Raw genomic sequence first — 27,175 nt, forward strand, 5'->3', positions numbered from 1 at the left:
CTCCTGACCTCGTGATCCACCCGCCTCGGCCTCCCGAAGTGCTGGGATTACAGGCGTGAGCCACCGTGCCTGGCCTCGGGGTGAGTATTCTTATAAGACAGGCCAGAGAGGGCTCCCTTGTCCTTTGCACCTTGTGAGGACGCAGTGAGAAGGCACCATCTATGAACCAGTAAGCAAGCCCACAACAGACACCAAATCTGCCAACACACCTTACTCTTGGAGATCTCAGCCTCCAAATAAGATTCTGTGGTGTATAAGTCACCCAGTTTATGATATTTTGTTATAGCAGCGTGAATGGATTAAGACAAACCCTTAACGGGAGAGCTACCATCTCAGCAAACGTCTAAGTATAGCAAACTTCCACATCGCATTAAGCACAGGCTGTAAGCTGGGCAGCAGGTCTCCAGGATGTACTTACCTCGGATAGCTGAAAGTGCATACACTTTGATATATCCCCTTTCTCCCCACCATCCAGCCCTGGCGACCTCCATCCACTGCTTCTATGGGTTTGCTGTTTTTATTTTATTATTTTTAAAAATTATTTATTTTTAAATTTTATTTATTTTATTTTTTATATATATTTTTGAGACAGAGTTTTCGCTCTTGTCGCCCAGGCTGGAGTGCAATGGTGCGATGTCGGCTCACTGCAACCTCCGCCTCTCTGTGATTCTCCTGCCTCAGCCACCCGAGTAGCTGGGATTACAGATATGCGCCACCATGCCCACCTAATTTTTGTATTTTTAGTAGAGATGACCTTTCACCATGTTGGCAAGGCTGGTCTCGAATGCCTGACCTCAGGTGGGTGATCCGCCCACATTGGCCTATCAAAGTGCTGGGATTACAGGCGTGAGCCACTGTGCCTCGCCAGGTTTGCTGTTTTTAGATGCCACACATGAGCGAGATCTTACAGTGTCTGTCTCTCCGTGCCTGGCTTGCCCCACCCTAACATCACGTCCTGCAGCTTCATCCAGGTTGGCACAAGTGATGTGACAGGATTTCAGGAAGGGTTTTTAGAGTGGAATCAGCGATGCTTTCTGTCCAGGGATAGACATTCAGGCTGTGGCAAGAAGGGCGAACAGGAATCAAACTCATGACAAGTCGAGAAAAGAAATTTCCAGGAAGACACTGAGGTGGAAGGAAATCGGCTTGGTCTGTTTTGTTTGAGGAACTGAAAGGAGGCCTGGGGCGTGAAGAGAGGTTGAGTGAGAGGCGTGTGTGGTGAGAGACTGGGCTGTCCCCCTGGCCTCCTTGGCAGTTCTAACCTGAGAAGTAAGAGGCAGGGAGGGGCACAAGCTAATCTGTTTCTGGCTTTCCCAGGCTGCTCTGTAAGAGTCACAGAAAGGGAAGTACAAAAGTAGAAGTAGGCTGGGCACGGTGGCTCACGCCTGTAATCCCAGCACCTTGGGAGGCTGAGGCGGGTGGATCACTTTAGGTCAGGAGTTCAAGACCAGCCTGGCCAAAATGGTGACCCCACTTCTACTAAAAAAACTACAAAAACTAGCCGGGTGTGGTGGCAGGTGCCTGTAGTCCCAGCTACTCGGGAGGCTGAGGCAGGAGAATCGCTTAAACCCAGGAGGCAGAGGTTGCAGTGAGCCGAAATCATACCCCTGCACTCCAGCCTCGTAACAAAGCGAGACTCTGTCTCAAAAACAAAAACAAAAACAAAAAGAACCAAAAAAGTAGGGCCGGGTGTGGGGCCTCACTTTGGGAGGCCGAGGAGGGCAGATCACCTGAGGTCGGGAGTTCGAGACCAGCCTGACCAACATGGAGAAACCCCATCTCTACTAAAAACCCAAAATTAGCTGGGTGTGGTGGCGCATGCCTGGAATCCCAGCTACTCGGGAGGCTGAGGCAGGAGAATCGCTTGAACCCAGGAGGTGGAGGTTGCAGTGAGCTGAGATCACGCCATTGTACTCCAGCCCAGGTAACAAGAGCAAAACTCCGTCTCAAAAAAAAAAAAAAAAAAAAAGTGGAAGTAGGAAGGCCAGTGATGAGGCCATCCCAGTAACTCAGGCAAGAGAAACATGGCAGAGCCCACATTTCCACTCCCACCTGTTCTTCCAGAACTTTACCACTCCCATCAAGAGGTGGAGTCTACTTCCCCTCCCCACTGCCTTGACAAAGGGATGTGGCAAAGCGACGCGACTTTTTTTTCTTTTTTTGAGACGAGTTTCACGCAATCTCAGCTCACTGCAACCGCTGCCTCTGGGTTCAAGTGATTCTCCTGCCTCAGCCTCCCGAGGAGCTGGGATTACAGGCAGGAAAACAGCAGACCATAGCATGGTTCCACTGGGGACTGAACCCAGGACCTTCTGCGTGTGAAGCAGATGTGATAACCACTACACTATGGAACCACATGCTATATAAGTTTCAAAGCTAGACTATGAGGCTATGAGGCTGGGCACGGTGGCTCACGCATGTAATCTCAGCACTTTGGGAGGCCAAGGTGGGTAGATCACCTGAGGTCAGGAGTTGGAGACCAGCCTGGCAACATGGCAAAACTCCATCTCTATTAAAAATACAAAAAAAAAAAAAATTAGCCAAGCGTGGTGGCACATGCCTGTAGTTCCAGCTACTCGGAAGGTTGAGGCAGGAGAATTGCTTGAACCAGGGAGGCAGAGGTTGCAGTGAGCTGAGATTGTGCCACTGCACTCCAGCCTGGGCAACAGAACGAGACCCTGTCTCAAAAATAAATAAATAAATACATACATAAATAAATAAAGTTAGGCTATGACAGGCAATATGGCCTTGCCTGGTGCCCCCTCCCTCTCTCTCGCTCTCAGCTCACACCAGCCCACATGGAAAGACTGAGGGAGAGGCCCACGTGAGGAGGAACTGAGGTCGTCAGTCAGCAGCATTTGCCAGACACGGGTGATTTCAGCCTTCAAATCTTCCAGCTGCAATCCCCAGTCCCTGGGAGCAGAGACAAGCCATCGCTGCTGGACCCTGTCTGAATTCCTATACATAGAATCTATGAGCATAACAAAGGGCTGCTTTACACGGCTAGATTTGGGGGTAATTTGCTGTGCAGCCACAGTACCTGGAACAAGAGGACAATGGCTGGAGTTGCCTAGTGGCTGTTGGTGGGCTTGTAGAAAGTGGACCTATTTGAGATGCTGAATAGAAATGGAATTAACAACATGTAGTCATGAAAGGGACAGAAAATGTCTTAATTATAAAAAAGTTACAAAGACCCGGCCGGGCGTGATGGCTCATGCCTGTAATGCACTTTGGGAGCCGGAGGCGGGCGGATCACCTGAGGCTGGGAATTTGAGATCAGCCTGACCAACATGGTGAAACCCTGTCTCTACCAAAAATACAAAATCAGCTGGGCGTGGTGGTGAGTGCCTGTAATCCCAGCTACTCGGGAGGCTGAGGCAGGAGAATTGCTTGAACCCAGGAGGCAGAGGTTGCAGTGAGCCGAGATTGTGTCATTGCACTCCACCTGGGCAACAAGAGCGAAACTCTGTCTCAAAAAAAAAAAAAAAAAAAAAAATCAACAAATATAAAGATACAGACCAGGCACGGTGGCTCACGCCTGTAATTCCAGAACTTTGGAAGCTGAGGTGGGCGGATTGCTTTAGGCCAGGAGTTTGAGACCAGCCTGTCCAACATGGTGAAACCCCGTCTCTACTAAAAATACAAAAATTAACCGGGCATGGTGGCACACACCTGTAATATCAGCTTCTCAGGAGGCTGAGGCATGAGAATGGCTTGAACCCAGGAGGCGGAGGTTGCAGTGAACTGAGGTCGTGCCACTGCACTCCAGCCTGGGCGACAGAGGGAGACTATGTCTCAAACAAAAAACAAAAAACAAATACAAATAAAGATATGAAAGAATGCCCAGTTAGAATACATTTTTGAAAATACTTCTTTACATTTTTAATGATGCGTGCATTTCACATTGAGAGCTTCATTCTTTTGGTTTAATAATTTGATCCTTACTAAAATGCAGACAATTGGCTGGGCATGGTGGCTCATATCTTTGGGAGGCTGAGGTGGGCAGATCACTTGAGCCCAGGAGTTTGAGACCAGCCTGGACAACATGGTGAAACCCTGTCTCTACTAAAAAAAATACAAAAAAATAATTAGCTAGGTGTGGTGGTGCATGCCTGTGGTCCCAGCTACTTGGGAGGCTGAGGTAGGAAGATCGCTTGAACTCAGGAGTCAGAGGCTGCAGTGAGCCGAGATCACACTCCTGTACTCCAACCTGAGTGACAGTGAAATCCTGTCTCAAAAAAAAAAAAAAAAAAAAAAAATGCAGACAACTCAGGGATTGATAAAATTTGAAATTTTTCATTAACACCTAAGCATGAATGAAGACTGAAATCTAGTTTTCTTTTTGATAAAGACAATCGAGGCGTCCAAGGGCTAAGGACATACATCCCCAGGGAGGGAAGGAGAAAGAGAAAACTAGGAGAAGGGGCTAAAAATGGTGCTTGTCTCACTGCTTTCTTCAGTTGAGCTCTTCTTGGTCTTGGTCTGCTGCTAACTTGATGATTTTCATTCGCCTTTGACAACTCAGCCCATTAAGCCAAAGAGGCTCACCTGGTGCTACTGTTGCTAATACTAACAATGGCTCACACGTGTTGGGTGCATGTGCTGGGCCAAGCATCATGCACACTGTAAGGTACATGGATGTGCCTTGGTCAAGGTAGAGACCGAGGCGGATATACAGGCCTGCACGACTCAGTGAGTTTGGTGCGCAGGCGCACACCTCCACTTGTACATAACCTGTTTGTGTAAGTTTATACTTGGCTCTGAGCCACTATTGTGTGTAAAAGGTATAACTGCCCTGCTGACGCTGTACAGGTGCTCTTGAGGCTTGGCTCGGCTCGACGTGGCTTGATGTAGTGGGTGCGCTGGCGCCCAGAGAAAGGGAGACAGCCAAAGCTGTCCATCTTGTAGACAGACAGGAGGGAGCCAGGACACAGCTCTGCTTGCTTGTGCCAGAGACAGAAAGAGTTAAGCTGCTGACCCTGAAGGCAAGGTAGAGCAGGCTGTGCAGCTGCAGGCGTGGGGGTCGCAGGAGCCACAGAGCCGAAGCAAATAGCAGAGATAAAGGTGGACAGGGTGAGAAAGCTAATGTGACTAAGCTGCTAATAAAAAGCCGTTGATGAGAACTGCTGCTGAAAAAAACCATATTCACCTACCTAGGCCCCCCGCCCAAAAGCGTTTCTGCTCATCGACCCACTCCCCTCGGACTTCAGCATGGGCTGGACCTTGACCGGGATCTGACACACACCAACTCAGTTAATCCTCACAGTAAACCTGGGAAGGAGGCGCCATTTTGCCCATCGTTTACCAGGACACTGAGAGGCAGGGAGTGTGACCTGCATGAGGTCACTTGGAGCATCACTATAGGGGACTAACACTCTACACGGCTATGGGGCCTTGTTCTCTGCTCCGAATGCCATCTTCACAGATTGTTCTCATGTCCCTTACAACCGCATGTCTATAAATAAGTGGATTTGCTCTCTGGTCTCTAAGACTTTAAAATCTAAGGTTAAGGAGTGTGTGTGTTGGGGGAAGGGTGAGGACAGCAGCAAACACTTGCACAGAGAATTGTCCCCAAATAGTCTCAATGATGGCACCTCTGATAAGGGTATATGGCAAAGCCCTGAACCGTCCTTAAATTTCAATTTTCTTCTAGCAGTCATATGACTGATCTATGGTCAGTAGGATGTGAACAGAAATGATCTATGTGCCTTCTGAAAAAAAGGTGGCATGTATAGCCTCCCTTTCATTCGTTTTTTTGTTTTTTGTTTTTTGTTTTTTTTTGAGACAGGGTCTCAGTCTGTCTCCCAGGCTGGAGTGCAGACATGCAATCTCAGCTCACTGTAACCTCTGCCTCCCAGGTTCAGGCGATTCTCCTGCCTCAAACTCCCAAGTAGCTGGGAGTACAGGTGTGTGCCACCATGTCCAGCTAATTTTTGTTTGTTTTGAGACGGAGTTTCGCTCTTGTTGCCTAGGCTGGAGTGCAATGGCACGATCTTGGCTCACTGCAACCTCTGCCTCCCAAGTTCAGGAGATTCTCCTGCCTCAGCCTCCCGAGTAGCTGGGACTACAGGCATGTGCCACTACGCCCAGCTAATTTTGTATTTTTAGTAGAGATGGGGTTTTTCCGTCGGTCAGGCTGGTCTCCAACCCCTGACCTCAGGTGACCCGCCCATCTCGCCCTCCCAAAGTGCTGGGATTACAGGCATGAGCCACCGTGCCCAGCCTAATTTTTGTATTTTTAGTAGAGACAGGGTTTCACCATGTTGGCCAGGCTGGTCTCGAACTCCTGGCCTCAAGTGATCCACCTGCCTCAGCCTCCCAGAGTGCTGGGATTACAGGTGTGAGCCACTGTGCCTGGCCCTCCCCTTCATTCCTGTTCCCCTCCACAGGTTGGGGAGAAATCCTGGACCACATGGAAAAGGGCGACCTACTCAGGACAGCAGAACAACCAGCAGAAGGAACTGGGGGGCTGACACCTGGGGCTGGTTGAGCTCATCTGTAGTTGGCTATGCCCAGACTCTTATGTGGGAAAGAAAATAAACTTTGGTTTAGTCCATTGTTATTTTTGGTCTTTATTTAGAGATAGGGTCTCACTCAGTTACCTAGGCTGGAGTGCAGTGGTGTGATCATAGCTCACTGCAGCTGTGAACTCCTGGGCTCAAGGCATCCTCCAGCCTCAGCCTCCCAAAGTGCTGGGATTACAGGTGTGAGCCACCCCACCTCCATCTAATATTAAATTACAAAATGGAATTATCTAAGTCTGCATCAGCTGGAAGAGAGGAAAGGCTGTGGTAGACCCAGGGCTCTGTGTTCAAGGGGCAGGACGAGCCACAAGCTGGATTTTGTTCCCATGTCTTTTGCATTCATTTCCCCTTTAGCTAATTGTGGATTTTCGGCAACATTGGGAAAAATAAAGACCATGCATACTGTAGGCTGGCACAGGTGGAAGCTCTAGAACTCTGAGAGCTGCTTTAAAGGTACCACATACTGTAATCTAGATAGATTCCTATCATATCCAAGGAATATGTGCCATCCCACTCCCAGCATTTTAGTGAGTGCCTGTGTATGCTTGTATCTATTCACAAGAGCTTTTTTTTTTTTTAAAGGAGCTATAAAGGAGATTATTTCTGCTGTGCTGTAGTCTGTTTTTTTCACTTATAAATGTATAACCCAAATTTTATTGTCATTATTTGAAATTATGTGTAAACTAATTAACCCAATATAAAAAACTCTTACAAATCAATAAGACAAAACAATGGTCAAAAGATAAAGCAAGAGCTGGTTTCATTAATGGCCCCAATCAATGGCCTCTGTGTCCAGTCCTGTGGGTTCTGTCCCCCTACACTAATTCTGGGCATGACCATGCCTTGCTTTGGCCAATGGGATGGAAGCATCTACACAAACAGAGCAGAGACTGGAAAACACATTTAAGTCTGTTTCCTCTCTTGAATCTCTGCCACGGTCATGAAAATCAGCCTGGGCTAGCCTAATGGAGAGACCATGGGGAGCAGAGCCAGCTTGATCCACCCAAGGCCATCCTATACCAGCTCAGCAACCCACTGGCTGACGGGATGCAGGAGTGAGCCTAGCTGCGAGCAGCAAAGCCACCCGGATGCCCTACAGACTCCTGTTTCAACCCACTGAGCTTTGGGGTGGTCTGTCATTTAGTAATAACAGCTAACTGATACAGGTAAAAATAGGAAAAAGAGCTATAATGGCCAAAAAACAAATCTAAAGATCTTCAATCTGAATAAGAAATGCAAGGTCGGGTGTGGTGGCTTATGCCTGTAACCCAACACTTTGGGAAGCCAAGGTGAAAGGATTGCTTAAGGCCAGGAGTTCGAGACCAGCCTGGCCAACACAGTGAGACCCCCCCCTACAAAAGTGGAATCTCTACAAAAATTTTAATTAGCTGGGCGGGCTGGTGCGTGCTTGTGGTCCAGCTGCTCAGGAGGCTGAGAAGGGAGGATTGCTTGAGCCTAGGAGGTCGAGGCTGCAGTGAGCTATGGTCACACCACTGCACTCCAGTCTAGGCAACAGAGCAGGACCCTGTCTCTTAAAAAAAAATAATAAAAAAGAAATGCAAAATTAAAATCATGAGATTTTTTTCTTTTTTTTTGAGACGGAGTCTCGCTCTGTCACCCAGGCACCCAGGCTGGAGTGCAGTGGTGCGATCTCGGCTCACTGCAAGCTCCGCCTCCCGGGGTCACGCCATTCTCCTGCCTCAGCCTCTCCGAGTAGCTGGGACTACAGGCGCCCGCCACCACACCCGGCTAATTTTTTGTATTTTTAGTAGAGACGGGGTTTCACCGTGGTCTCAATCTCCTGACCTCGTGATCCACCCGCCTCGGCCTCCCAAAGTGCTGGGATTACAAGCGTGAGCCACCGCACCCAGCCTAAAATCATGAGATATTACATCAAGTTAGTGGTCATTAAAAGTGTGATACTGTGGCCAGGCGCAGTGGCTCACGCCTGTAATTCCAGCACTTTGGGAGGCCGAGGCAGGTGGATCACCTGAGGTCAGGAGTTAGAGACCAGCCTGGCCAACATGGTGAAACCCCATCTCTACTAAAAATACAAAAAAATTAGCCGGGGGTGGTGGTGGGCGCCTGTAATCCCAGCTACTCGGGAGGCTGAGGCAGGAGAATTGCTTGAACTCGGGTGATGGAGGTTGCAGTGAGCCGAGATTGTGCCACTGCACTCCAGCCTGGGTGACAGAGTGAGACTCCATCTCAAAAAAAAAACAAAAACAGAAACAAAAACAACAACAACAACAAAAAAACAAAAAAATACGATACCACACAACTTTGGTGATGGGTATGCCTGGGAGGGAATCTTGGCAAAAGCGAGTGATGTGGGTGTCTGTGGTGCTCAAGACCCATCCCAGCATCCTGGGATGTGAGCCCCACACTGCAGACACAGGGAAGTTACCAGCTACATGCCCCGCGCTCCCATAGGTCCAGATTTTGAGTTGTGAGTTGGATTCTGCTAATTGCTTGAGTTTTGGAAAGCAGAAGCAAAAGCTGTATTTCTGCTTCCACTGGCAAAGGCTACAAGTGATTTTCTGTGGAGTGTTTTCTGATCATTTGGCCTCTCAACCGTAGCAGATGAAGACAGCAAGCTTCTGGCGTTGGAAGTGAAGGCAGCAGGTTCCTATACTGGCAAAGATTTTCCTGATTGAAAAGGCACTTCTTTTTGAGGCCTAGTTCTGAAATACAGCCCTTGATATCGTCCCTGAAAGTTCAACGAGATTTGTTCTCGAGCCTTCCTGACAATTCTGTGTACCATCAGGACCCTGTAACAAATCTCCTTCTGCATAAGCTGGCTGCAATGAATGCTAGTCTCTGCTAACTGAACTGTAACTGATACAGTTGGCAACCTAAAACAATGGACAGATCCTTTGATCCGCTTCTAGGAATTTATCTTCCAGTCATTCCCAGAAGGACACAAAGATGTGTCCATGGCACTGCTGTTTATAATAACTTAAAAAACCCTAGAATGTCTTAAAATGTCCAGAAATAGGGAACAGCTTGGACAAATTGTGGCACTTCTGAAAGACGGAATGTCAGAAAGAATGCAACATTATGCAAAGTTAAAAAGAATGAGGTAGCTCTTTAAGAACTAATGAGAAAATGAAAATAACACAAGAAAAAGAACTAATGAGAAACAATGCACTCAGTTTAAAAAGTTGCAAGAGTATTATATGATCCTATTTGGAATAATCTTTATTTGCACTGTCTGAATTATTTTTCACCAGGAGCAAATATTTTAGAATATAAACTCACTAAAAATGAAATAAAGTGCATGAGTGTTACATCATATATAACCTTATTCAAATCCATGGGTAATTCCTTGAAGGCGTACCATGTGCAGGAGCTGTGTGTAGCCTTCTGGGGTTTGTAAGGTGAGTAAGATATAGTAACTGACCCAGGCTGGGCGCAGTGGTCACGCCTGTAATCCCAGCACTTTGGGAGGCCGAGACAGGTGGATCACCTGAGGTCAGGAGTTTGAGATCAGCCTGGCCAACATGGCAAAACCCTGTCTCTACTAAAAATACAAAAATTAGCTGGGCGTGGTGGTGGGTGCCTGTAATCCCAGCTACTTGGGAGGCTGAGGCAGAAGAATCACTTGAACCCAGAGGCGGAGGTTGCAGTGAGCCGAGATCGTACCACTGCACTCCAGCCTGGGCGACAGAGTGACTCTGTCTCAAAAAAAGAAATAGTAACTGACCTCCAGGAATGCATGACTCGGTGGCCTTGACTACCACTTATACAAATAGTTCTAACATAAGGCGAACCATGTGGTAATTGCTACCAAGTGCAAAGCGGGAACGGGGCAGAGAAATGAATTCTCGTGAACCTGGAAGACATCTGACAGCTCTGCTGGGCATGGATGAAGAGATTATGCCAAGAGCTAATTTTTATTAAATGCTTTTTCTATTCCTGGGTTCTTTGAGAATCATTGACATTCATTATTTACTACATGTCAGACACGGTGTTAAGTGGCTTAGATGAAATGTCTTTTTTTTTTTTTTGGTTATCAGATAACCCTTTGTGAAAATATTTTCCTTTGCACTCTTTAACTAGCTGGGCATTCCACTGCTTCACTGTTGGTATCATCTGTGATACCATCAACATTGCAGCTCACGGACTGGGCAGTCCCCAGGAATTCCGTTTTTTTTTTTTTTTGAGACGGAGTCTCGCTCTGTCGCCCAGGCTGGAGTGCAGTGGCGCAAACTCAGCTCACTGCAAGCTCTGCCTCTGGGGTTCACACCATTCTCCTGCCTCAGCCTCCTGAGTAGCTGGGACTATAGGCTCCCACCACCATGCCTGGCTAATTTTTTTGTATTTTTAGTAAGAGACGGGGTTTCACCGTGTTAACTAGGATGGTCTTGACCTCCTGATCTCATGATCCTCCCGCCTCGGCCTCCCAAAGTGCTGGGATTAAGGCATTAGCCACCGCGCCCAGCCCCGAGGAATTCTTTAATGGTTCCAGAGAGTTCTCTGGCTAAAGACTGGTGCTGCATCTGTTGGGCAATGTTGACAATCTCATCAAAAGTGGTGCTTCCACTGTGTTTCACGTTTTTTGTGTTTCTTTCTGTCTGTTGGTGGTTCCTGAGGGTTGTGATGATCAGGGCAGAGGCAGAAGGCACCACCTCAATCTGGGCCTGTTGTGGCTGGTCAGTTTCACTGTCATCCTCAGATTCTTCCAGTCAATGGCTGGTGATGTCATCAGCAACCATTTTTGGAGACAGACCCAGGGAGCTGACCTTGGGGGCCAGTGCAGATGTGGCACTGACTTCGCCACTGGTACACCTCAGATATACAACTTTGATCTCGCTGGGGTCAAACGTAGGCAGCTGCGGTTGGTTGAATTCAGGTTCAGGATGACTGAAGCAAGTTGCACTTGGCTTTCTCTGAGCTGAAAACTGAAAGGTGCTCAGGCTCCTGGCAACTCTGTGAAGAAAGAGTTATTATCATCTCAGTTTACAGATGAAACTGAAGCTCAGAGAGGGCAAGCAGCTAGCTCAAGTTCCCACAGCTGGACTCAGGGCTGCTGGCCACAGGGCCTGGCTCTACATGCTGCACAGTCAAGAGAGGGAGAGTCCCATGCACAGTTGGAAGGGAGGAGGGAAGGGGAGGCTGGCGCTAGATAGTAACAAGCTGTGTGTTTTGGGCATTTCCCCTGTACCAGACACTGTGCTAAATGACCCTTCTGTTTGTTTGCCTGGAAAAGTCCCCATCTTGGTGAATTCTGACTTTTCACCTACTGTCCCAGAGCAGCTTACTGTGGTGGAGAAAACTGCAGGACAGGGACCCTCAGCTGCCCCTATACAGCCGGTGATCCTGCCACGTCCCTGACTCTGTGGGCTTTCAACACAAGGCCTCCCCAATGCAGTGTCCACACCAGCATTACCTCGGAACCTGGGAGACATGCAGATCCCACAGGAGAGGGAAGGGGGAGCTGCCCTCAATTCAGATCGAGTTTCCCCTGTGCCAGAAGAATCAGTCCTCCAGATGGGTGGGCAGCACGAGGCCTGTAGTGAATGTTACTGTGCTGTGCGCTCACAAAGTTAGAGGGCAGAGCTCATATTAAAGGTTCATACTGAGAGGTGAAGCCAGCTGGACTTCCTGGGTCAAGTGGCGACTCGGAGAACTTTTCTGTCTAGCTAAAGGATTGTAAATGTACCAATCAGCACTCTGTAAAAATGCACCAATCAGTGCTCTGTGTCTAGCTAAAGGATTGTAAATGCACCAATCAGCACTCTGTAAAATGGACCAATCAGCAGGACGTGGGTGGGGACAAATAAGGGAATAAAAGCTGGCCACCTCCAGCCAGCAGTGGCAACTCACTTGGGTCCCCTTCCATATTGTGGAAGCTTTGTTCTTTTGCTCTTCATAATAAATCTTGCTGCTGCTCATTCTTTGGGTCCGTGCCAACTTTAAGAGCTGTAACACTCACCATGAGGGTCTGCGGCTTCATTCCTGAAGTCAGCAAGACCACAAACCCACTGGGAGGAAGAAATAACTCCGGACGTGCCATCTTTAAGACTGTAAAACTCACTGCAAGGTCCACGGCTTCATTCTTGAAGTCAGTGAGACCAAGAATGCACCAGAAGGAATAAATTCTGGACACATTTTGGCGACCCAGGTGGGAAACACTCAGGCATCAACAGGCTCACCCTTGAAATGCATCCTAAACCATTGGGACCAATTTGACGCACAAACTCTGAAAAAGAGGCGGCTCATTTTTTCCTGTGCTACAGCCTGGCCCCAATATTCTCTCTCTGATGGGGAAAAATGGTCACCTGACGGAAGTATAAATTACAATACTATCCTGCAGCTTGACCTTTTCTGTAAGAGGGAAGGCAAATGGAGTGAAATACCTTATGTCCAAGCTTTCTTTTCATTGAAGGAGAATCCACAACTATGCAAAGCTTGCAGTTTACATCCCACAAGAGGACCTCTCAGCTTACCCCCATATCCTAGCCTCCCTATAGCTCCCCTTCCTATTAATGATAATCCTCCTCTAATCTCCCCCGCCCAGAAGAAAACAAGCAAAGAAATCTCCAAGGGACCACAACCCCCCCGCCCCCCGCTATTGGTTATGTCCTCTTCAAGCTGTACGGGGAGGGGAATTTGGCCTTACCTGGGTACATGTCCCCTTCTCCTTCTCTGATTTAAAGCAGATCAAGGTAGACCTGGGGAAGTTTTCAGATGATCCTGATAGGTATATAGATGTCCTACAGGGTCTAGGGCAAACTTTCGATCTCACCTGGAGCGATGTCATGCTACTATTAGATCAAACCCTGGCCTTTAATGAAAAGAATGAGGCTTTAGCTGCAGCCTGAGAGTTTGGAGATACCTGGTATCTTAGTCAGTAAATGATAGAATGACAGCTGAAGAAAGGGACAAATTTCCTACTGGTCAGCAAGCCATCCCCAGTATGGATCCCCACTGGGACCTCAACTCAGACCATGGGTACTGGAGTCGTAAACATCTGCTGATCTGTGTTCTAGAAGAACTAAGGAGAATTAGGAAAAAGCCCGTGAATTATTCGATGATGTCCACCATAACTCAGGGAAAGGAAGAAAATCCTTCTGCCTTCCTCGAACAGCTATGGGAGGCCTTAAGAAAATATACTCCCCTGTCGCCCAACTCACTCGAGGGTCAATTGATCCTAAAAGATAAGTTTATTATCCAATCAGCCGCAGATATCAGGAGAAAGCTCCAAAAGTGAGCCCTGGGCCCTAAACAAAATCTAGAGGCATTATTAAACCTGGCAACCTCAGTGTTCTATAATAAGGACCAAGAGGAACAGGCTGAAAAGTGAGATCAGAGAAAGGCTGCAGCCTTAGTCACGGCCCTCAGACAAACCAACCTTGGTGGTTCAGAGAGGACAGAAAATGGAGCAGGCCAATCACCTGGTAGGGCTTGTTACCAGTGTGGTTTGCAAGGACACCTTAAAAAAGATTGTCCAATGAGAAACAAGCTGCCCCCTCGCCTATGTCCACTATGCCGAGGCAATCACTGGAAGGTGCACTGCCCCAGAGGACAAAGGTTCTCTGGGCCAGAAGCCCCCAACCAGATGATCCAACAACAGGATTGAAGGTGCCCGGGGCAAGCGCCAGCTCATGGCATCATCCTCACTGAGCCCCAGGTACCTTTAACCATTGAAGGCCAGGAATTCGACTTCCTCCTGGACACTGGCATGGCCTTCTCAGTGTTAATCTCCTGTCCTGGACAGCTGTCCTCAAGGTCCGTTACCATCCAAGGAATCCTGGGACAGCCCATAACCAGGTATTTCTCCCACCTCCTCAGTTGTAATTGGGAGACTTTGCTCTTTTCACATGCCTTTCTTGTTATGCCTGAAAGTCCCATACCCTTATTAGGGAGGGACGTATTAGCCAAAGCTGAAGCTATTATCTACATGAATATGGGGGGCAAATTGCCCATTTATTGTCCCCTGCTTGAGGAGGGAATCAGCCCTGAAGTCTGGGCATTGGAAGGAACAAGCTCCAGCCTTAAGCCTTCCCACAGGACAAAACTTCTCTTTATACATCACAGAGAGAGCAGGGATAGCTCTTGGGGTCCTTACTCAGACTCATGGGACAACCCCACAACCAGTGGCATACCTAAGTAAGGAAATTGATGTAGTAGCAAAAGGCTGGCCTCACTGTTTACGGGTAGTAGCAACAGTGGCCGTCATAGCGTCAGAGGCTATCAAAATAATACAAGGAAAGGATCTCACTGTCTGGACTACTCATGATGTAAATGGCATAATAGGTGCCAAAGGAAGCTTATGGTTATCAGACAACCGCCTACTTAGATACCAGGCACTACTCCTTGAGGGACCAGTGCTTCAAATACGTTCGTGTGTGGTCCTCAACCCTGCCACTTTTCTCCCAGAGGATGGGGAACCAATTGAGCATGACTGCCATCAAATTATAGTCCAGACTTATGCCACCCGAGATGATCTCTTAGAAGTCCCCTTAGTTAATCCTGACCTTAACCTATATAGTGATGAAAGTTCATTTGTGGTGGAGAATGGGATATGAAGGGCAGGTTATGCCATAGTTAGTGATGTAACAGTACTTGAAAGTAAGCCTGTTCCCCCAGGATCCAGCGTGCAGTTAGCAGAACTAGTGGCACTTACCTGAGCCTTAGAACTGGGAAAGGGAAGAAGAATAAATGTGTATACAGATAGCAAGTATGCTTATCTAATCCTACATGCCCATGCTGCAATATGGAAAGAAAGAGGGTTCCCAACCTCTGGGGAACCCCCATTAAATACCACAAGGAAATCATGGAGTTATTGCACGCAGTGCCAAAACCCAAGGAGGTGGCAGGTCTTACACTGCCAAAACCGTCAAAAAGGGGAAGGAGAGGGGAGAACAGCAGCATAAGTGGCTGGCGGAGGCAGGGAAAGACCAGCAGAAAGGAAAGAGAGAAAGAGACAGAGAGAGAGAGAGAGAGAGAGAGAGGAAGGGACAGAGACAAAGGAGTCAAAGAGGGAGAGAGAGAGAGGAAGAGACAGAGAGGCTGAAAGTCAAAGAGAGGAGAGAGAGGAAGAGACAGACAAAGAAGAGTCAGAGAGAAACAGAAAGTCAAAGAAAGAGGAAGAGACAAAGAGGGAGTCAGAAGGAGAGAGAAAGACAAAGAAGAAGTCAAAGAGAAAGAAAGAGAGACGGAAGTAGTAAAGAAAAAACAGTATACCCTATTCCCTTAAAAGCCAGGGTAAATTTAAAATCTATAATTGATAATTGAAGTTCTTTTCTGTTACCCTATAACACTCCAATCACACCTTGTTGTCAGTGTAAGCAAGGGCATAGCCCAAAAGCACTGAGGCCACTGACAATCCATAGCCTTCCTATAAAAAATCCTTAACCCAGCAGGTTTCCTAACAGGGGATCTAAATCTTATTACCATACAAAGGTTCAACCAGACCTAGGAGGAACTCCCTTCAGGACAGGACAATAGATGGTTCCTCCTCGGAGATTAAGGAAAAAGGACACAATGGGTATTCAGTAAGTGATAAGGAAACTCTTCTAGAAACAGTTAGGAAAATCGCCTAATAATTGGTATGCTCAAACGTGTGAGCTGTTTGCACTCAGCCAAACTTTAAAGTACTTACAGAATCAGGAAGGAGCCATCTATACCAATCCTAAGTTAATATGGACTGAACAAGGTTTTATTAAGTAAAGAAAAATTAAAATCCCAAACTTACAAGGTTTTCAACAAAAGTAAAGTTTGCTAAAAGTTAACAGTGTAACATGTATTATCCCAACCTCTAATCTTATGGAAATCAGACCCTATCAGTGCCCCTCAAAGCTCAAGTCCATCAGCACAGAGCCATACAACTAATACCCCTACTTATAGGATTAGGAATGGCCATTGCTACAGGAACCGGAATAGCAGGTTTATCTACTTCATTATCCTACTACCACACACTCTCAAACGATTTCTCAGACAGTTTGCAAGAAATAATGAAATCTATCCAGTAAGGATAGTAACTACAATCCCAAATAGACTCTTTGGCAGCAGTGACTCTCCAAAACTACCGAGGCCTAGACCTCCTCACTGCTGAGAAAGGAGGACTTTGCACCTTCTTAGGGTAAGAGTGCTGCTTTTACACTAACCAGTGAGGGATAGAACGAGATGTTGCCTGGCATTTACAGGAAAAGGCTTCTGAAATCAGACAACGCCTTTCGAACTCTCATACCAACCTCTGGAGTTGGGTGACGTGACTTTTCCACTTTCTAGGTCCCGTGACAGCCATCTTGCTATTACTCGCCTTCAGGCCCTGTATTTTTAACCTCCTTGCCAAATTTGTTTCCTCTAGGATTGAGGCCATCAAGCTACAGATGGTCTTACAAATGGAACCCCAAATGAGCTCAACTAACAATCTACTGAGGATCCCTGGACCAACCCGCTGGCCTTCCACTGGCCTAAAGAGTTCCCCTCTGGAGAATGCTACAACTGCAGGGCCCCTTTGCTCCTATCCAGCAGGAAGTAGCTAGAGTGGTCATCGCCCAATTCCCAATAGCAGGTGGGGTATCCTGTTTAGAGGGAGGATTGAGAAGTGAAGCCAGCTGGACTTCCTGGGTCGAGTGGGGACTTGGAGAACTTTTCTGTCTAGCTAAAGGACTGTAAATGCACCAATCAGCATTCTGTAAAAATGCACCAATCAGCACTCTGTGTCTAGCTAAAGGACTGTAAATGCACCAATCAGCATCCTGCACCAATCAGCACTCTGTGTCTAGCTAAAGGACTGTAAATGCACCAATCAGCACTCTGTAAAACAGACCAATCAGCAGGATGTGGGCAGGGACAAATAAGGGAATAAAAGCTGGTCACCCCCAGCCAGCGGCGGCAACCCCCTTCCACACTGTGGAAGCTTTGTTCTTTCACTCTTCATAATAAATCTTGCTGCTACTCACTCTTTGGGTCCACGCCACCTTTAAGAGCTGTAACACCCACCGTGAGGGTCTGCGGCTTCATTCCTGAGGTTAGCAAGACCACGAACCCACCAGGAGGAACGAACAACTCCGGACATGCCATCTTTAAGATCGCAACAGTCACCGCGAGGTCTGTGCCTTCATTCTTGAAGTCAGCAAGACCAAGAACCCACCAGAAGGAATAAATTCCAGACACAATACCACAAAAAGACAAAAAAAGCAAAGGGGTGGGAAGAAACTTTTGGACAAGTTTGTCCAACCTGTGGCTCAGGTGGCTTTGAATGTGGCCCAACACAAATTTGTAAACTTTCTTAAAACATTGAGGTTTTTTGTGATTTTTTTTTTTTTTTAAAGCTCATCAGCTATCTTTAGTGATAGTGTAGTTTATGTGTGGCCCAAGACAATTATCCTTCTTCCAATGTGGCCCAGGGGAGCCAAAAGATTAGATACCCTGCTTTTGGAGGCGAGGGATGTGTTTATTGCCTTGGCTGTGGTGATAGTTTCCTGGGTGCACAAATATGTCTGAATTAATCAAACTGTATATATCAAGGATGTGCAGCTTTGTGTACCAATTATATCTCAGTAAAACCATTACAAAAAGGAAAAGAACAAAAGAAATGCAAATTCCTAGACTCCACCCTGGACCTAAAGGCCAAGCTCTCTGGGGCTGCCCAGCCACCTGTGTCCAGCAAGTGGGGGCCTGAGAAGCACTGCCCAGGCCTTTGCTCCCTTAACGGACTATTTCACACCCTTCCCTAACTCCTCAGACCTCCCATACCACATCCTCACTCTCGGCTGATCACCTGCTTTCCTATTTCACTGAGAAGTCGAAGCACCTAGAAGACAGCCTGGTGTCTCCCAGCACCAAGTGCCCCAGCTCCTGCTCGGCGCCCTTCTGCTCGGCTTTCCCTCTTGAAGCTGGGGAGGAACCAGCAGGGTGAACACGAGTATTTCCCCTCATGCACAAGAAGCTACTCAATGCAGCAGCCATGACTGCCCCTGGGAACTAGCTGGAAGCAGCCGGGGGTTGCTGGGGGGAGGGGTGGGTGAGTGGGAATCTGGATCTTTAAAAGTTTCTAATTTCAACTGTTATTTTAAATACAGAGGGTACATGTGCAGGTTTGTTACCTGGGTATATTGCGTGATGCTGAGGTCTGCAGTAAGGATTGCATCACTCAGACAGTGAGCATAGTATCCAGTTGGTAGTTTTTTTGACTGGCCCCCGTACCCCTGGACTCTCTCCCTCTGAGAATCTGCATTTTTCTTTTTTTTCAGGATCCCAGGTTTGAAGGAATCTGCATTTTAACAAGACTCTCGTTGCTTCGTATGGACATTAGACTCATTCTTCCTCCTCACTTCCTGTCTGTTGGACCATTCTCTCAGCAATCTGTAAACTGTAATCTGCTCCATTAAAAAAACCAAAACATCGATCCACATCCCTCTCCACTGCTTCATTTTCCAGCTCCAGGTTCTGCCTTCCCATTCTCTCTCAAATCTGCTCTGATCTTCGTCCAGCTCGTCACCGACCCCTTCACAGAGGCCCCCAGTGCACCCATGCAGTGAGGTCAGCTTTGGCTCTGGGCCTCTCTTCCCTGCGACTCTGCCTGGGCACCAGCCAGTCCTCATTCCCTCCCTACTGCTTTTTTTTTTTTTGAAACAGGGTTTTGCTCTGTCACCCAGGCTGGAATACAGTAGTGCAATCATAGCTCACTGCAGCCTTGACTGCCTGGGCTCAAGCAATTCTCCCACCTCAGCTTCCTTGGTAGCTGGGATTACGGGCACACCACGCCCAGATAATTTTTTGTATTTTTTGTAGAGGCAGGGTCTCACCATGTTGTCCAGGCTGGTCTCAAACTCCTGACCTCAAGCGATCCACCTGCCTTGGCCTCCCAAAGTGTTGGGATTACAGGCGTGAGCCACGGTGCCTGGCCATTGCTATTTTTAAAATGTTGTTTCAAATACCCCCAGGGTGTCACTCCCCTTCAGGATGCGCTGGGCCTTCCAGAGTGGGAAGAGGGAACAAGAGACCTGGTTCACCTATGGTGAAGCCAAGAGAGGTGTCATGTTGGTCGAAATGCCTGCAGGCCCCTCCTGTTGCTGTGCTCAGGTCAGAAGCTGCACAGAGCATGGGCTGATAAATGCATCCACTCCCCGTGCTTTCCCAGGAGCACCCAGGTCTGTCCTCAGTATCAAGTCAATCACATTTTCAGCATGGTGGAAGGAGGCAGGTTCTGCAAATGCCGCAGGGTGGGTTAATCACACAGGCCAATCAAGTCCCTGTCATCACCACGATCGGCAGAGGCCAGCCCTCACTTCCATCTTGTTTCCTTCTCGATAAAAATCACGTCACGTGGCCAGGCGCAGTGGCTCACGCCTGTAATCCCAGCACTTCGGGAGGCCAAGGTGGGCGGATCGTCTGAGGTCGGGAGTTCGAGACCAGCCTGACCAACATGGAGAAACCCCGTCTCTACTAAAAATAGAAAAATTAGCCAGGTGTGGAGGCATGCGCCTGTGATCCCAGCTACTCAGGAGGCTGAGGCAGGAGAATCGCTTGAACCCGGGAGGCAGAGGTTGCTGTGAGCCGAGACTGCGCCGTTGCACTCCAGCCTGGGCGACAGAGCTAGACTCCGTATCAAAAAAAAAAAAATAATAAAAAAATAAATAAATAAATAAAAATCACATCACTCTTTCCAACTGAAAGAGTGTAATTTTAAAAAGCGTAAAAACTGCCAAATATAAGTCTATATTATTATCCATTGTTGTAGGAAACGTAATAAATGTGCTCCACAAATCCCCCACCCTCCTAGATACTGGCATTCAATGAGGCGCCCATGTGGGCTCTGCCTTGAACTTTTCCTTCCTCCTTGCCCTGCTTCTTTCCTTCATGCCTCTGAGAAGGAAACTCTCCTTTTGCCTCTGGAGCTGAGCTTCCCAAGGGCTTCTAAGCCTACTTCCCGCACCTTCCAAAGGGCCTTATCCCACAGAGCCCTCACTCCCTCACTGCTGGCTTCCTCCCTCTCTGGGCTCCTTTCCCAGTCTGTAAACATGCCACACGCTCATCCCCTCACTCACCCTCTCGGAGAAAACTACTGTCCTGTCAAACCGCTTTCTTCTTTCCTTTCCTTCACCACACAACGCAGCCAAGGGCGCACAGAGTTGCTCAGGCCCCTGTGCAGCCCATATCTCCCACCCACTCACGCGGCCCAACCTCCGGTGATCAAATCCAACAGCCGTTTCCATCCCCAACCTGCCGCCCTTGCCTCCAGTTGAATTTGACAGAGATTACTCCGTCTACATCTTTAAAAGAAAATGGAAACCAATGAAAGAGGCAACACACAAGACTCAACATGGACAGTATACGATGGAGCATAAGACGGCCATGAAACACGACATTCACAAAGTTTTAAAGAGCATTAGGATTGGCTTGTAATATAAAGTTAGAGGGCCAAGCGTGGTGGCTCACACCTGTAAACCTAGCACTTTGGGAGGCTGAGGCGGGCGGATCACTCGAGGTCAGGAGTTTGAGACCAGCCTGCCCAACATGGTGAAACCTGTCTCTACTAAAAATACAAAAATTAGCCAGGCATGGTGGAGGGCGCCTGTAATCCCAGCTACTCAGGAGGCTGAGGTATGAGAATTGCTTGAACCCAGGAGGTGCAGGCTGCAGTGAGCCGAGATTGTGCCACTGTACCCCCACCTGGGTGACAGAGCAAGACTGTCTCCAAAATAAATAAATAAACAAAGTTAAGGGAAAAACTGCAGTGTGCAGCATCAGCTCAACTGTATGTATTTTATTTATTTTTTATTTATGTATTTTTTTTGAGATAGAATCTCACTCTGTCGCCCAGGCTGGAGTGCACTGGCGCAATCCCGGCTCACTGCAAGCTCCACCTCCTGGATTCACGCCATTCTCCTGCCTCAGCCTCCCGAGTAGCTGGGACTACAGGTGCCCACCACCACACCTGGCTAATTTTTTGTATTTTTAGTAGAGACGGGATTTCACCGTGTTAGCCAAGATAGTCTTGATCTCCTGACCTCGTGATCTGCCCTCCTTGGCCTCCCAAAGTGCTGGCATTACAGGCATGAGCCACCGTGCCCGGCCCTGCATTTTATTTTTTATTTCTTGAGAGGGAGTCTCACTCTGTCGCCCAGGCCGGAGTGCAGTGGCGTGATCTCGGCTCACTGCAGCCTCTGCCTCCTGGGTTCAAGCGATTCTATGCCTCAGCCTTCCAAGTAGCTGGGACTACAGGTGTGACCCACCACACCTGGCTAATTTTTTTTTTTTTTTTGAGACAGTCTTGCTTTGTCGCCCAGGCTGGAGTGCAGTGACACGATCTCAGCTCACTGCAACCTCTACCTCCCGGGTTTAAGCAATTCTCCTGCCTCAGCCTCCCAAGTAGCTGGAACTACAGTCGTGTGCCACCATGCCCAGCTAACTTTTTTGTATTTTTAGTAGAGACAGGGTTTCACCGGGTTAGCCAGGATGGTCTCGATCTCCAGACACCACGATCCGCCTGCCTCAGTCTCCCAAAGTGCTGGGATTACAGGTGTGAGCCACCGTGCCCAGCACTCCTGGCCAATTTTTATATGTTTAGTAGAGATGGGGTTTCACCATATTAGCCAGGCTAGTCTTGAACTCCTGACCTCAAGTGATCTGCCCGCCTCGGCTTCCCAAAGTGCTGGGATTATAGGTAGGGGTCACCGTGCTCAGCCCTATATGCATTTTGAAAGACTAAGGGGAAATAAGAGTGGTTCCATCTGGGTGGTGGAACTATAGATTATTTTTGTTTTCTCCTTTACTATCTTTTGTATTTTACAATAGGCCTTACAAACAAGTCTGGGAGATTAAAAGGGACATTTTTCTGGCCTGCCACCTGCTGGTGGATTCTAGCAACGTCCCGGGTTAAATTCAGTGCTTGCTCCTCCCTCTTCTCACTGTCTGAGCACCCTCTCTATAGTTCCCTCCAGCTTCTTTAGCCTGACTTTTGCCATCTTGTTTCCATTTTGTGATCCTTTCCATCTTGTCTTGTGTATTTTCTCATATAAATTTTTTTGGTAATATATGTTAGGTCCTCGCTATTTTCAAGTCATTACAATTTTCACCTCTTTGCATCTCTTTTCAGCGACTTTTTTTTTTTTTTTTTTTTTTGAGACAGAGTCTTGCTCTGTCACCAGGCTGGAGTGCATGGCAATCTCGGCTCACTGCAACCTCCGACTCCCAGGTTCCAGCGATTCTCCTGCCTCAGCCTCCCAAGTAGCTGGGATTACAGGCGTGTGCCACCACGCCCGGCTAATTTTTGTATTTTTAGTAGAGATGGGATTTCACCATGTTGGCCAGCATGGTCTCGATCTCCTGACCTCATGATCTGCCCACCTCAGCCTCCCATAATACTGGGATTACAGGCATTAGCCACAGCACCTGGCTGAGACTTCTGCTTTGATTGAGCTTAATAACACACACTCACCATGGGAGTGGGTGTGCTTTTAGGACTAGCTGACAGCCCTGGTGGAAATGGGTGTTAGTTGAGGCAATCAGAAATCCAGGCAAAAGTGTAGTATGTGCTCTGGGAGGCAGGTTAAGCCACAATTGGCAATCAATGCCCTTGGTCACATTAGTGAGAACGCCCTGGCAGCCATGTGGAGGGTGGATTTGAGGACGTGGAGAGGCGTATTTAAGACATGGCTGCCACTCTCTAGGAGGAGAGTGACAGCTTGGGCAGGAGTCACAGTAGGGATGGTGTGGAACAGGCAGATTAGAGAGCCGCCCAGCAGCTGTCCTCTGCAGGGACTCCCGAAGAGGGAGGAGTCATGACTGACCCCCAGCTTTCCAACACAGTGGGGTGAGCTGTGATGCCATCAACCGAGGCAGGAATGCAGGCCGATATGTCAGTGGGTTGTGGGGAAGGCTGGGTTTTGAATAAACTCAACGTGAGCTGGCCTCAGAACATCCATGCAGAAACGTAAGCAGGCAGTGGAAACTAAGGGCTAGAGAGAGATCTGAGTGTTACTGACATTAGGGTGTAGCTGAAACCCGAGGCACAGATGACAATGCTTCAGGAGAAAACCCAGAATGAGGGAGATGCTGGAGACAGAAGCTGGTATGCATGAGCATGGAGGGCCGGCCTGACGGACGGGTGCAGAGGCAGAGAAGGAAAAGGCAGAAAGAAAAACCCAGGAGTGCATTATTGCATGTGGCAAAAGTCCAGAAGGGGGTAGTGATCAGTAAGTGAACTGAAAGGGTCAGTAACCTAAGGGCTAAAAGTACATCACTTGATATGGCAATTAGGACGTCACTGGTATCTGAAAGGAAGAGTCTGCACAGAGCAGCAACAATGACGCCAGACTGCGGGGGGGTGGGAGGTGCCTGTGAGCTGAGGGTATCAAGTAGAGACTCTACGTGAAACTGTGTATGGGAAAAGATGCTCCAGAGGGAATAATAATGAGAAGGGGCTGCAGGGTGCAAGAGTCAGAAGACAAAATGAGACAAGCTAGGTAAGGGCTTCTTAGCACACTATCTCGCATATGGTAAGTGCTCAATGCACACAAAGGGCTTTTATCGCCATTAACTATATAATAATTTTCAATTTAAAAGACAAAAATCAGTCCAAGGAGCCTGCATACCAGTGGGGGAGAAAAACAATGAACAAAATAAATGAATTATATGGTACATTTGCTAATAGCAAATCCTAAGAAGAAAAAATAAACTGAGGAAAGAAGATAACAAATGTTGAAGAAAAGGATACAATTTTAGATAGGGTGGCCTGGGCAGGCCTCACTGAGAAGGTGGCTTGTAGGTAAAGACTCAAAGGAAGTGAGGGAAGTAACTATAATTAGGGAGTAATAGAAAAATATTAGTTATCATCGCCAGAGCATTCTTCATATATTATTGTTATGGAAACATCTGGTTATTACTCTATTATTGCTACTGTCTTTGCTGCAATTAATTTTTTTTTTTTTTTGAGACAGAGTCTTACTCTGTCACCCAGGCTGGAGTGCAGTGGTGCAATCTCGGCTCACTGCAACCTCTGCCTCCCGGGTTCAAGCGATTCTCCTGCCTTAGCCTCTCAAGTAACTGGGATTACAGGTGCCTGCCACCATGCCAGGCTAATTTTTTTGTTTTGTTTTGAGATGGAGTCTCGCTCTGTCACCCAGGCTGGAGTGCAGTGGCACGATCTCGGCTCACTGCAACCTCCGCCTCCGGGGTTAAAGCGATTCTCCTGCCTCAGCCTCCCAAGTAGCTGGGATTACAGGCACATGCCACCATGCTGGGCTAATTGTTATATTTTTAGAAGAGACGGGGTTTCACCATGTTGGCCAGGCAGGTCTTGAACTCCTGACCTCAGGTGATCCCTGCCTCGGCCTCCCAAAGTGCTGGGATTACAGGCATGAGCCACTGCGCCCAGCCCACAATTAATGTTCTTATAATCACTGCCATCTCTGGGTGTTTAGTAGTTTCAGCAGTGGCATCCAGTAGCCATGGTTTCTATTACAAAGGTGCGTGGAATCTAGGAAAACCGGGGACAACAGTGTAACATGCTGTGTCGTCACCATCAGCTGGTTTGTAAGGGCAGAAACAAAGCCAAATGGAAGCTGATGGTGCACGCAGCTGCTGCAAACACAAAGCTGCTCGTGTGTGCTGAGGAGAAAGAGGGCAGTCCCAGACTGATCTTTCAGTCCCACCTGTACACGTGAAATAGCCACACAACAGGACCATCTTCAGACCTAGAGGGCATTGACGCAGGCATCTCTGGAGGAACAGGAAAGTGGTAACTGCATCTCAAATCAGTGCAGATGGAGAGAGTGTGTAATTTAGAGGTCACAAGACAGGAGTGTTTCTACCAGAACACTGATTTGGTGGTTAGAAACAGGAATCCGCTGATGCCATCTGGGAATAATTAAGACAAACGGGAAATTCTTGCTCTGTACCAAACCGAGCTCAACACTGAGAATAAGGTGGGTGTGTAATAAGCACTTGCTGGATCACACTAAACAAGAGGATTCAATGTTGCTTGTGACTGATGCATACAATGATTAAAAAGCCTGATCTAGACTAATAATTATTCTTTGCAATTCAGAGAAAAGGATCAAAAAAGGAAAAGAAAGAAAAGGAAAAAAAGTAGAAAAAGAATCTAAATGCCTGAGGACTCATCCTATCTTTACTCCGTTTAAGAGGCTACAATATTTTTTAAAACCAAATGTCAAGTATTTCTTTCCTTAAGTCAGAGGCTTCCGTGGGTGGATGGGACAGGCCAGAAAATGGGTTTTAAAGACAAAACCCCATTCTTCAACTCAGGTTAACAGAAGTTTTGTAAATATCTTAGTTACATTTTCTTTTTTTTTTTGAGACAGAGTCACGCTTCGTCGCCCAGGCTCGAGTGCAGTGGCGTGATCTCAGCTCACTGCAACCTCTGCCTCCTGGGTTCAGGCAATTCTCGGGCCTCAGCCTCACTGGTAGCTGGGACTACAGGCATGCACCAGCACACCTGGCTAATTTTTGTATTTTTAATAGAGATGAGGTTTTATCATGTTGGCCAGGCTGGTCTTGAACTCCTGGCCTTAAGTGATCTGCCTGCCTCAGCCTCCCAAAGTGCTGGGATTACAGGCATGGGCCACCATGCCCGGTCCTTAATTACATTTTCTACGTGTATTTATTACTTGAAGGGGGTCAATACTGAATTTATCTATTAAAACAAACAAAAACCCTCAAGATTAAAACTTGATAGCTTAACTAGCAGTGCTTAGAATATATAAAAGTTTTTACTAATTTCTTGTAAACGCCTGTGTAAACAGATTATAAGTATGTCCTTCTTGGCTATGAAACCAAAAGTGAACCATTGTAATGGCCAAGTAAAAGCTTATGAAGGAAGAAATTAAACGGGCCAACTGCATTTTATAGCTCAAGCTAATAGCAATGTATGTGATATTTTTGTTATTATTATCATAGCCTTACCATGCAGCAGTTATTATAAGATATTTCATGTTTGTGAAAGCACGTATATTATATTCATGCATAGTACGTGCTTCTCTAAGGATCCCACAGCCTGATCACACAAACGTTATCTATTCTACTTTAAGAGTACAAACAGTGAAATATGGACTACGGGAAGATTATGACTGTGCTCAGGACTCCATAATGTGCCTGTCATAGAGCTGGGAACTCAGCCTCCTGATCACTGGGAACTCCTCAGCAGGAGTGGAACATGCAGAAGGAGGGAAGGGATGAAGCGGAGGAGATATAAAACTGGCTTCCAACTGGTTTTGCTGAATTTGTGACTGACTTAAGCAGGATATGAATTACCATGAGCTTTATTGCCTCCTCTTGGAAACATCCTTATGTCATTGCGCTGTGGCCAGAGCCCTGAAGGACATCTGCTCTCCCTGGGAGCTGCTGAGCCAGGGTGCCTGTGATGTCTTCAGAATCCTTCAGTCCCGACTGCAGGAGAAACTTGGCACAGGCCAAGTGCTGACCTGCACAGGCCAGATGCAGGGCTGAGGGGTGACAAAAATCACGTGGACTTAAAACACAACCCCTGGAGCAACACTGACCTCGTGAGTTGATAGTGCCCAATAAAAATATCAATTCTTTCAATATCTTCCGTAATTCATCTTCACAACTTTACCTATACTAGATCAAAATATTTTTCTTTTTAACCTGATTGGGTTGAAAATAGTTTTAAAGATAACAAAACCAGTTAGAGAGGATTTAAGAAATTTATC

General features: G+C 47.4%; 1 protein-coding gene and 1 non-coding gene across 6 annotated transcripts in view; both read right to left on the reverse strand.

Moving 5' to 3' along the window:
* Window positions 1-2,281: 2,281 nt before the first annotated feature.
* On the reverse strand, window positions 2,282-2,354 carry TRNAV-CAC (transfer RNA valine (anticodon CAC)). Its single transcript has one exon. It is a non-coding gene; the product is annotated as a tRNA-Val (tRNA).
* Window positions 2,355-9,688: 7,334 nt separating this feature from the next.
* The window catches only part of ANKRD16 (ankyrin repeat domain 16), a 28,541-nt gene continuing 11,054 nt past the window's right edge, over window positions 9,689-27,175 (reverse strand). The window contains exons 7-8 of one of the 5 annotated variants that reach the window (XR_010113798.1): window positions 13,150-26,947; window positions 9,689-11,456 (exon numbers count right to left, since the gene is read on the reverse strand). Coding sequence is in view for 2 of the 5 variants with exons in the window: in XM_055296425.2 (XP_055152400.2) it covers window positions 26,790-26,947 (158 nt within the window). In the remaining 3 variants the exon portion in view is untranslated. Of the gene's footprint in view, window positions 11,457-11,916; window positions 26,948-27,175 lie in introns of those variants that run through there. The other 4 variants (XR_010113797.1, XR_010113796.1, XM_055296425.2 and 1 more) reach the window with 4 other exon arrangements.

Source organism: Symphalangus syndactylus, chromosome 10, assembly GCF_028878055.3.
Source record: "Symphalangus syndactylus isolate Jambi chromosome 10, NHGRI_mSymSyn1-v2.1_pri, whole genome shotgun sequence".
NCBI lineage: Eukaryota > Metazoa > Chordata > Mammalia > Primates > Hylobatidae > Symphalangus > Symphalangus syndactylus.